This window comes from Podarcis liolepis, assembly GCF_965112155.1.
Source record: "Podarcis liolepis genome assembly, chromosome: 17".
NCBI classification, from domain to species: Eukaryota; Metazoa; Chordata; class Lepidosauria; order Squamata; family Lacertidae; genus Podarcis; species Podarcis liolepis.
Genome location: NC_139571.1, coordinates 38330521 through 38342909, shown reverse-complemented (window position 1 = coordinate 38342909; position 12389 = coordinate 38330521). Strand labels below are relative to the sequence as shown.

Below are 12389 nucleotides of genomic sequence, written 5' to 3'. Positions count from 1 at the left end.
TGGACAGGAATAAAATGGAATATCTTAAGAAATTGCTTGGCTGGCTGGCTGAAATCTTAAACAGGAGCACTCCATACTGCCCGTCCTAATTCATGTGACTTGACACCAAATACTTGCTTTGGTTTTTAACGTTTTAATAGCAACTCATCATGAGGGATGGGCCAACCATTTTTAAAACTCAGAAGTTTTAAAGGGAGCTTGCAATGTGGCAGAGGAACAGACTGCTAGTAAAAGAAATTGTGAATTGAAAATGTGGCTTTCCAGTGTTTGGGACGAGAAGTATCTTTTCTAAATGTATGTGAAATTCCACCAGTCCCTCTCTGTAAACACTAACAGTTTTCTTAAATTTAATATTTCTACTACTACTTCACTACAGTTCTAAATATGGGGTAATAATTCTCCAGTTCCTAATGTTACTGCCCAGTATCCATGCATTATTAAAGTCTGATGTTACAAAGTACTGAGTAAAACTTTTTCAACTCTTCCCCACTGTCAGAAAAATTTGAAAGCCCAGCTCCTGGCAGAGGGCACTTTCAGTTATCATACCCAAGCCTGAGATGTTCTTACATCAAATAACAGCCCAGGAAATGGTTGGCTTCTTTTAAAGCAAATATAAGAAAGACCAAAGGTGAACAAAAGGGAACATTAGGTGATTCACTGGAGACATTAATGGCTAAGATCTCATGTGTGAAAAGCCTTGGAAGAGATCATTTGCAGGCACCCATATTAAGCAGCATAATTTCAAAGTATGAGATTCCTCTGGCACAATTGCAAGAAATGCTTATAGCAAAGTTAATTAAAATGATTCACATGACAAAAATTCAGAGAAGTGGGGTAACTCTGAGATTAACCTTATGTACATTTTATCCTGTGTATCCAACAGCCATGCAGCAAGGCTAGACACTTCTTTTCCTACATGTTTTGACCGAAAAAATTCTCTTTTTCCAGTCCACAGTCCTATGTAACCCAAAGCATATGGATTTAAGTCTCCCTCTAACTTCAAGTAGTCCTAAACCAGCTTGAACTCAGTTTACTTGAGCTATAGAACAGCAGCCTAGGTGAAATTAAAAGACTGTGAGAAAGGCAGTAGTTCAATTTGCCTGTTTTACACCTCCTCTTTCATTCAGTGCCATTACTATGCCTGCCAATGGTATGAAAGCGGAGCACAAAGGCAGCACTTGGCTTTGCTGCTAAAAGACTGTTTCTTTCTTTTCTTTCTTTTTTTAAATGGAAACTCACCAGGCACCATCCCTGTCAGCGTTGGAGCAGAGTAGCTGCCCTGTCCAGCAGGGGGGACGTGCGGAGGGTATCCAGGGAGGGTTGTGCTTGCCAAATCACGACCTGAAGAATCAAACCAACAAATCACCATGTGAGCATTCACAACAACTAGACATGTTTTTACATTTCCCTTAACACTCAGAACACAGGCCATGCATTTGTCATAACTGTACTGTGAATACCAAAGTGGGATGTTTTCCCCCCAGCCTTAGCTTTGGCAGAAATGAGAAAGATTTCCCTTTCTTTATAAGCTGCCACAAAGTAAGAGACTGAGAGCAATGGCAAACAGCACTGCAAACAGGTTAGTAGCAAAACAGCTTTGAACTCTACTTGTTCCTGCTTATTCTTAAGTTTCTTTGCAGATCTGACATGTCAAACAGATTGAAAACAGATTTATTTTTCTGAATGATGTGAGGACCCTTTTCTAGAATTAAAAAAAGTTAATGTAAGAGGCAAAACAAACCCCCCAAAATAAAACAATCTTCAGTCAAGGTATAGGTAAAATATACTCTTATTAAATAGAAACAGAAGCACTTCTAGACTATTGCTATACTACAGGTGGAATTCAACTGCATACCAGCAAATTCAGGTTGCAAAATTAAATGGATTTTGCACCCTTGCACAAAACCAGTTCAAAAAGGGGAAAAAAGCTCTCTTAGTGGTAAGGATAAGGAAATGCACTGGAAAAAATGGGATAACAATTCTTTGATGTGACATCATATAACCTCCCAGCAGACAACTCAGAATGAATGCTCATTAAACAGGTTGACTGAAAAAGACTGCCTGAAGATAACATAGCCTGAATGAAGGACACAACTAGTGTGAGAGCTATCTCAATAACTCATTGAAAAAGTACTGGTGAAATGTGTGGCATCTGAGAAAGACCATCATTGACATATTGAATTAAAATATACCATGTTATAAAAGCAAATCTGCTACAGTCTGTTCTTCTGAGGGTTTGAACTAATGTATTAACTTTCCTGACAAGGCTAAGTGACATACCCTTTGACACCAAAGTTTGATATGTGAGTTTTTCCACCTTTTGGCTATTTCAAGTCAAGTTATTTGACTAAAAAAAGGTTATGACAAGCTCACTTACGTGATTTATTTTATCATTTTTGATACTTCAGCAAAAAAAACCCCCCTGTACTACAAAAGTATATTACAATTTTATATTCCCACTACATATGATAAAATAAGCCCTTTTCTTGACACCCCCATCACCATTCTGGTTTGGTTAAGACTTGTGATTAACAACACAATGGGGTGAGCTACCAAGAGTGCAAGATTTTCAGTGTCTTTTCCCTAATGACTGAAAAAGAGAACGCAAACTGAAGACCTCTCTGATAAAAAGGGCTATTTAAATATGCACAAGAAATGAAGAACGCAACCTGCAAATTCATTATGTTCTGAATATATCTGAACAGAATTCTGTCATCATTCATCCTAAAGGACATTAAGGATAAAAGAAACAGAAATGCCCTAAATATGCCCAATTTCCAAAAACATACCATTTATTGTGAACAGCTAAAATATATTGTCAAGTAAAAGACATTCAACATTCACCTCCTGTGGATATCCATTACTCTTCTGTGAATGGAAAAACCAGGGGCTTGAAGCTCATTGATTCTAATAAGCGGTTTTGTTTATTCTGGGATGGACCTGTCACAAATATTATCATCTTGTAACCATGGAGTCATCAACACACTCCTAACTGCTGCAATGATGTCCTTGAGGACCTCTTAGGGTGTCTGTGAAACCTCTGAGCACCCCAACTAAAATAAGGGTCCTGCTTACTGTCCCTTCATCATGGGGTGGAAAGAGTAATTACCTTCCCCCATGTGAAAAGTATATATTGCTGACATTGGAAGTTGAAAGAAAACTCTTTCTTACTTTCTCCTTCAGCTCTGTGTACTTTGCAAGGCTCAGATTAACACCTGAGAAAGCAACATTATCAAAAAGAAAGGAGTGAAAGGGAAGGTTTCAAACCTATTGAACCTATGGAAAAGGAATTTGACAGACTTTTCTGAAATTATGAAACTATGAAATGTTACATAGCATGCTGTATTTTAGTTGCATTGTATTCAAGTTGCTATAAAGAATACTTTAGGCACGTAGCCAGTATTTTTCCAAATGGATTGTGGTAGCCTACCTTGTGACTGAGTTTTAAATTTGGATCACAAGTTAAATCACAAGGCAGTGGTGAGAGAAGCTGTTACGTGAGTACCTTTGCTAGTGTTTATATATGCAGATGAAGCTGCTTGCATCACACAAACACAGAAATAAATCAATGTAGCTGTTGGTCTTTGGGTGTTGGCCAAAATGCATGCAGCAGAAAGAGCGAGACATAGTATTTTGATCTTTAGCTAGAAAGCTACTTTTTAGTAAAATATATTTAGAGGCTCACACTGGGACCAGTGGGAGAACGCTTGTAAAACTGAAAACAATTTATCTTTGTTATTTTACAACATTTGAAACAAGTTCTGCAAGTAAAGTTTTGAAACCTTATTTCTAGTGTTGAAGAAGATTTACTTCTGTGTGAAAGTAAGATCAGAGATCTTCTGCTGTTACAATTTGTCTTTCTCAAAAGTTCAAACAAACATCAAAGGCAATATTTGGACATTATTATCCTTCGGGGCCAAAAAAAGGATAACGTAACCATTACCGCTCAGTTACATTCAGCAACATTTCTTGCCATGAGAGCAATCTACTCATTCAGAAAGGGCACATGGTATGAACATTCTGGAACTTTACCACTTCCAAAGTCAAAAGGAGCATTGCCTGTTTCAGTGCCAGAACTGCCAGCCTGAAATTGTCTCACTTTGCCTAATGGTAAGGCCAGCCTTGCATGGGAGATAAGAGTATCGGGACATTGAGCTCTAGTTCAACCTTCTTTTTGGCAAAGTAGGTTTTACATGCAAGGAGTTTTGAAAGGAGCAAACTGAAAATTCAAATATGGCATTACACACCTACATTCTGAAATAATGCAGCCTCAGCAGTGCTGTAGCACATGCTTTTCTTGAGTATTTAGAACTGGACATTAATCTGCAGACAATAAAGCTTTAAATAATTCTTGGTATTGCTACACACACACACACACACACACACACACACACACACATGCAAGATGAGAAAATAGTCCATAAGCAGTTCCACTGGAGGAAAAGGTCAAGTACTGGCTGTTTTTTTTAAAAGCTATCAGAGTAAGGTATAGCAACAACCTGGACATAATGAAATCAGAAAAAATAAGCTGCAGATGTAAGGAGGCTTTATATTCAATAGACTTTTAATGAACCGATGAACTGATATTTGCTTTGCAATGTTTATGCTACTACACACTCTAATACTCACACTCCCAGTGTATTACAACAATAATGACAATAAATTATTCTATACAGGCATACCTATAGTTTCAGAGGCAATCAGCAAGGGTAGGCTTTAAATCAGCCAACCAATCAGCAATGACCTTCCTCTATGGCATGTACTGTTAGTAACTACCTGCCATGTTGATGATGACTTGACTGAATGTCTTTTTTGAAGGTCTGAGTAGGTGAGAGTGATCTTACAGTTTTTTCCACATTTCTAAAACTGAACACTTGAGAGATATTAAATGTTAGCAACCACACACTTATAATTCCCCCAATCCCCTGAAAAAACACCCTGCATTTTTAAATGATGGTTGCTCAGAAAAGTTTCATGAAAGACATGCAAGAGACTGAAAGCCTAAAGTCATACAGATGCTTCAACAACCACCCTGTCTTCCCAATACTTTCCTGACACAAGTGGCTCACACCTACCCCAGAGCCCACTCCTCCTCTCTTAAGCTTCATTCACTTTAGGGTTACCAAGAACACCTCTTCACCGAACTAGCTGGGAACTTAAGTCCAAACAGCAAGTTCACACAGAGAAGATAACAATGTCATCCTTGTAGCGGAACTCTCTTTTCTTAGAGGTAGCAAAAGCGTGGCTGGTTCTGCAAAGTTAACCCTGTTCGTTTTCAAACTGCCACATTTCTATCTCCACCTAAGCTTTACTTTTCAGAGCACTGTTGATCATAGCAAACAGTCATTGTTCTTTAATCAACTTGTCAAACCACTACCAGGAATTATCCCCCGACAAATTGTTTCTTATGATGTCAGCAGGATTTGATTTGAAATAGATAATTTGTGAGGTTGCAATGCAGAGAAAGCCATACATACATTCAATAGTTGTCAGTCTCAACAATGTATCAGATTTGTGCTGTATGCCTATTGGGTTTTCAGTACTATAAAGCATCTGCTGCATTTTTGGCATAAATAACAGCTCCTTATATCGGGCGCACAGTCCAAAAGGATATTTATCCTGCCACAGGCCACACTGAAATGAATCAGAGTTCTACGAGACCCAAGTAGTGCCTGGTGACTCAAAAGATCTACTCACAAAATAAAGACAGAATTAAAATCAATAGAAAAATCTCAACCTGGCCCAAAGACTCTCATGAGTGTAGCTTCTAACAGGGACCTCACCCAAGAATCACGCCTCACATTCTCTGAATACTCCAGAAACAGATTATATATTTCTCAGAAGAATATGAGCCTCTGCCTGGCAGCTCAGGCCTTTTGAGTAAGGCCTGATGAGTCTGAGTCAATCTGCCACCCAAGGCTATTGGCTCACTTGAGGCATCCCTAATCAAGGTTACAGAAGATACAAAGGCTCAGCCTTCAGCATTAAGCAACAAAATACAACTGAAAACACAATATGCTAAGATAACAATCTGCAGCATATAAATGTCCAAAGGGAAGAATAAAAGCAAGTGACCAGAATCTACACAACACATAAACGGTGGTTTAGAATATAGTATCATTTTGTAAAGGTATTCCAGGTGTCCCTGGGGAAGGTATTCCACAACTTGGCTACCACCACCTACAAGACCCTTCCTTGGTAGCAGCCACCCATTTAACTTAAATCACATGCTTGCTTTGATATCTAAGACATTTAATTTAGATAGGAATGTACCTACTGCTATATATACCTTCTTATGCTCAGAATTTTGGGTGGGTAAAACATTGTACACATAAACTATAAATGTAATATTTTGCAGAAATACTGTATGTACAACTAATATACCCCAATGAATCTTAATAAAGAAATATGTGATAAGCTGCAAGAAGTAGGCATAAAAAGCAATGGGATAGAGGAAAGAGATATTTAAAAGTCCAATGCAGAGGCGCCAACTTGCGCCCAAGATTGAGGGGGTCCAGTGCACATCGTGCACATGTGACATCATGCACACGATGCTGTGTCATTGGAAGAAGGCTGAGTGAGGAGCCCAGCATGGCACAGCTTCAGTGGCCAGTGGCTCCTCCTCTCTCACGCTCAAGAGCAGCCAGCCACTGAAGCCGCCCCACACTTGGCCTCCTCTGTCCCCTCAGCGTTGTGGGGGCCTGGCCCTCTCCCAACAAATATTGGGGACCAAACACACTCTTTTGCCTGCCCCCCCTTATTTTTTTGATTTTACTTTCAGTTCCCTTTTGGGGTTCTTATTTTTGTTGTATTTTAGTAAGCTGTTGTCCTTAAGAAACCCATTGGTGGGCCGCTAACCACCCACTTGTGTGATTATTTGTTTTTCACAGGGAGACTTTTCTGTCACTGATGGGTTAATGCCTACACATATTTAAAAAGCAATCCAAGCTATTGAAAACCTGTCTCATATTGAAATCAAATATGTAAATCCACCTTAAGAAGAATGCCATTGAACCCTGATATTATGTGTGATATGCTAGCTGTCCAGACAAGAACCATGTAGCTTCTATGTTATGAACAATGCTCTACACACTATAGGTGCTAAATAACTACAGTGCACTAGTAGAAGCAGCAGCAGTCAAATTAGTTGCAAGCTTATACTTTATCACTTAAAATATAGGATTCAATCAGAAGTCAAATACACTGAACATGGAACGGTCCTGAGATGTCCCATTAAACTGGGTGGGAGGGATAAAAATCAATTGCTGAATTATTACCTATTAGCAGCCCCTAATTGGCTGAGAACTGGGAGTTGAACCAACAGTTAGCTAGAAATGTTGGCCTTTATTGTTCATCAAAATTAAATCAGAAAAGAGAAGAAAGGACAGGGTATAGGAATCAGGAAATTCATTGACTCATTCTCCACAAGCTCAAGGAACTCGGTAACAAAGGAATGTAAAACAGATCACAGGAGCCAGTGGAGTTTGTAATATCATAGTTTAAAAATGCCAGCCGACAGTTCTTAGAGCTGCCCAGTCTCACTGGGAAGGAAAAGATGACCTTATGTCAGCTCAAACAGGGCTGACTGTATGTCATTGTCAGTGACAGAGGGAACATATACAGCTCACTCTTGTCTATCCGTAACAGGAGTATTGTCTACTGTTAGCACTGAGCCCTCCAGATAATTGATTAGCTGACAAATGGCAGTTTATATTTTGCTGATAATCAACTGCTTTCAACCTTCTGTGAAAAGGAAAATATGTTATTACAACTGTTACTTTACTCTCTTTAATGTTAAACACTATAAAAGGGAGGTTCCTAAGCACTTCTGCACATTTAAAAGAGAGCCATAGAAGATGTTCACAAAAAAACAGCACTGTGCCCTTCTGGGTGCTTTGTGCCAGTTGTGTTCTTATGCAATTCCTATTCATTCTAATGTATCTTGACAAACTTTGGTGGATTATATCCCATTTCAGTCCTAATGAAACCTGCTACCTAGGTACTATATGACTGCAGCTAAAGCAATTCCACTGTCTCCATTGTCTGGTGCTACTGGCTACATGAAATAACTTGCTGCAAAGGTCATACTGCCTTATAATGCCAACAATAATAATAGCAACAAGGATTTATTCAAAAATAAGCAAGTCATCCACTATATGCAGAGTCAGCAGCACAATAAACAACTAATATTTGATATATCCATGGGCTATACACAATACTAGAAAGTCACTAAATCCTTTAAAATTGTTATTTTGTTCATCATAACAACTTTCCTATTATATGGTATCTTAAAAGTCATATTAAATAAATTAATATTTATATACCATTTAACTGACATGTCATTAAAAATAATAGCAATGAATATCACAATGACCAAATACTAGGGTTGCCAGATTTCAAAAAGTGAAAATCCAGACACAAAAGTTGTTGCCATATATCCGGATTTTGACAATTTCCACCCAGACACTGCATCCGACATACAAGACATTGGTTTCTCATTCCTGGATTTGATGTTCTTGGAGCTTTTACCCACAAGTGAGTCTTAAATAACAGCATGCCACATAGTAGCATATTAAGGAAAATGTTTAAGAGATGGCTATGATTGTACAGAAATTCTGCGGATTGCACCAAATATGCAGAGGGAGGGAAAAGACTGCTGGAACCCTTTCCTGTATATTGCAAAAAAAAAAATAGAAACTCAATAACATTGAAAATTATCAACAAACATTTATGTTTTGAAGTTCTATAATACAAATCAGTCAGTGTATTGATCAAATAAACCACACTGGAAGGCACAAGACAGTAAGGAACTAAGATTGTACACCAATAATTTGTCTTCTGACAGTCATACACTTGGTACAGCTAATTTCTTCTGTGAGATTCTGAATTTCAGGAGAAAAATGACTGAGGAAATAATCTTAAACTCTGTGGGAAGGTACCTGAGGAGTCACTGGATGCTCTGAACCTCCCTCCCCTCTTTGTGAACAGAAACCTCCTTGTTTCAGCAGTAGAAAACTGCACTGTGGTCGCTGTCCCACCAGCAGTGCTTTGCTGGAGGTGGGCACAAATCCAGGGCATGTTATAAGAGGCCATGGATTAAAACTATACCAGCCCTGGGCCAAGCAGAGTTGTGGAGGAGGGTTCAAAATAGTTTATTAAGATTTTCCATATCAAATGGGGGGAACCAATAACAATAACAATGTGGAGCATATGCACCTCTACATTTGGTTTCAGCAAACGTAATAGTATACACTACAGTGAGGGATGGATGTCATTCCCATTCCTCACCTCCTGCCCTTGGTGAGCTGACAGAGTTGTAGATTGGCAGTAGATCTGCCAAAAAAGTGTCTCCCCACCACCACAACTTTGCTGGATTACAACTCCTGACGTGCCTCACCATTGGTCATGCTGCCTAGGGCTGATGGCGGTTGGACTCCAACAACATTTAGAGAACTTTGAGAGAAGGAGATTTCCACTTTCCTCCTTTCCAGAGGGTACCCCCACCAATCCTCCGTAGTACATATTCAGAAGGTAGAGGAGGTTAGGGGAAATGAAGAACAAGACACACAGCAGTGAAATGAGTGGAATTCTGTTCATGAAAATCTGTTCTGAGTAAGGTTTTTGCACATTCTACAATAAGCAAACAAGCTATAAAAAAATTAAGTGTTGTTTGTAATGTCATAACTAATATATGTTAGCAGGCATGTGAAACAAGGAGGTGAACACAATATGGACTTGTCCTGGCAGAAATTTGCATTCTAAAAAGTGCTTGTGGCACTGGATGAAAGTTTTAAATCACTGTTAAAAATCACTGCAGCAAGAAAAGAACATGTGCCTCTAGCTGAAGAAGAGAATAAAACATGTTTCCATAAATGTTTTGTCATTTTTGGAAAATACTGCAAAGTTGTGAGGTCTTATGTTTCCATTTTTAGCTCATTTCTTGCATCCTGAGCTAAATATCAGGAAGCTATATACCCTGTTGTTGTATGTATTTCCTCTAAATATCCCAAAATGAACACTATCACAAAACTGGATATCAGGCTTCATGGACCACTGATCTGACCTAGCCAGGCTTCCCCTGTGTGCTGCAATCCTGTACACACAGTCTGTCTGCTTAAATTGCATTAACTTCAGTAGGAGTAGGCTCCAGTCCCATGCACATTTACCTAGGAGTAAGTTCCATTGATCTCAGTGGGACTAGCCTCTGAGCAGATAGACCTCCAGCTGAACATTATAAAGTAGTGGAAGGCTGCAGCAAAGGTTTTATTTTTAAAAAGCCATTGGGGAGTGTGTGTGTGTGTGTGTGTGTGTGTGTGTGTGTAGGAATATATAGGTATGAAGACATAAAAGCTAAGACAATGGGGTCTTTTTCTGTGCCTTGCTTACATACAACTGTCTTCTCACACAAAAAAGAGCCTTTCTGGGTGTATCTTTGTATACTAATGGGTGAAAATGTGAATCCAATTAACTTCAAATTTAGCTCATAATGAACTTATCTCATTTTGCTACCAGCTCAGCTCTCATCCGTGGCAGTAATTAACCACTGGGGGTTGTCACTCCCAGGCACATGACACAGAGAGAGTCCCCCCACACTCAAGCGCTTCAAACCCTTGCAGAATTCATTACCCTGACAGTGTGAAAACCCTTCACTTTTAATACCATAGGGCACCAACATTTTTTTTCACTTTATCTACCTGATTGCCAGCAACAGTATGAAAGAAAGGAATCCACAAGAGATGTAATTAATTACTGCAAAAGATACATTAGAAAATGAGGAGGGGGTGCAGGTGGTAGTAGGATGGGTTGTAAAGCCACTTACTTACCCATGCTATGGTTACTTATTTACGCAGGCTTTTTGCTTCATTCCTAAATTATACCATACTGAAAAAAGAAACATTCCCTAGTATAGGCATTTATCAGTTAATGTGAGAATTCATTCTCTTTTTCATAGCCACTGGTAAAATTACACAATAGGAGCCATGATCAGGCACTACATAACAGTGTATTGGATTAATATAGTAACCTCACTTCCCTAGGGATCAGAGTTCAGATTTAGAATAGGTCACACGTAAAAATGATTTTGATTGTCACAGATTAATCCCTAGCGAGTTTTTGTGCAACTCACAACCATCACAAAGTTGTCAGATTCTGAAAGAACCTGGTTTGATGAACCTTCCTGCTCCTGCTATCTAATCAGAGCCAGTAAAACTACTTAAAGCTACACAGTGAACACAAAACTACAGAAGTACCGTAAAGATTCGTGTTCAAGAGGCCTCATTTCATATTTCACAGTACAACGTATTTGCATCTTGCTTCCCCCATTCCCCAAAAGCTTCAGGGGCTGAGCTGCAGTTCAGACTTGAAATGCAGAATTGTGACATGAATGCCAGCTTTCATTCTGACGCCTCAGTCTTTTTATGTATTTTACGTGGTATGTGAATGCACACACTTATGCAGAGGTGCCTCATATTCTTATTGAGTTATGAATCAATAAACAAGATACAATTAATCTCATAGTGGTGGATAGGAATAAAAATAGAAATGATGGCTACCTTAGTATTGGAGACTACATAGAGGAATATAATGTTTGAGGTGTGCCATGGAGGCTCGTCCATTAGGGCAAATGGGACACTGCCCCACCTACCTCAGTCTGTCCTTAGCCAATCCCAACCTGCCTACCCTCTTAATTACTTATTCTCAGTTTCTTCCTCCTTAGTGTCAGTGTGAGAATTCCACTGTCAATATACAATGGCAGGAAAACCTAGATGAAAGGGCATGTGGAACTCTGTACTGACCTATATTCCAGCATGCCTATATCCCTCCAGCTGAAGGCAGGGCTTTTTGAAAACCAAACTGCAGATACAGCTTCTTTTATTCTCATCCTTCTTCATCCCTCCTTGTTGCCCCCCCATTTTTGTTTGATTGGGGGTGGCATTGTACATCTTGGCCTTACTAGATTATCAAAGTTTTGAGAAATCTTTTAATAATATGAATAACAGTCACCATGCTCAGTATTTTTAAAGGAGTTCAGTCCAAGGGGCAGGATTGGTATAATGTGGCAGCAGTTCTGGGCTAGAATACAGCTCTGGCTCCCCTAGCCCTACCCATTGCCACCCCACCACTGCACATAACATACCTGACGTGGGGGTTCTGGATCGCAAGCTCTACTGGTCAAAATGGGAGCATAAGCAATCACCCTCTTCCACCTGAAACAAACCAGGACTGCTCCAAGAAAATGCACATGGCAAAAAGGAGCATGAGGCCTTGGTGTGCCACCCCCTTACCTGCTTTTGATTGGCCAAGTGGATAGCCAGCCAATCAGGATTTTAAACAAAATAAATAAATGATTTCGCCTCCCCTTCACTTTTCACTTCCCTCTGTGCCCGCCC

General features: G+C 39.4%; 1 protein-coding gene across 5 annotated transcripts in view; it reads right to left on the bottom strand.

Moving 5' to 3' along the window:
- PAX5 (paired box 5) overlaps nucleotides 1-12389 on the bottom strand; it is a 260888-nt gene that overhangs the window by 54571 nt on the left and 193928 nt on the right. For all 5 annotated transcript variants that reach the window (XM_083481891.1, XM_083481892.1, XM_083481888.1 and 2 more), the window contains one exon: nucleotides 1240-1341. In XM_083481891.1, the coding sequence (XP_083338017.1) occupies nucleotides 1240-1341 (102 nt within the window). The remainder of the gene's footprint in view (nucleotides 1-1239; nucleotides 1342-12389) is intronic.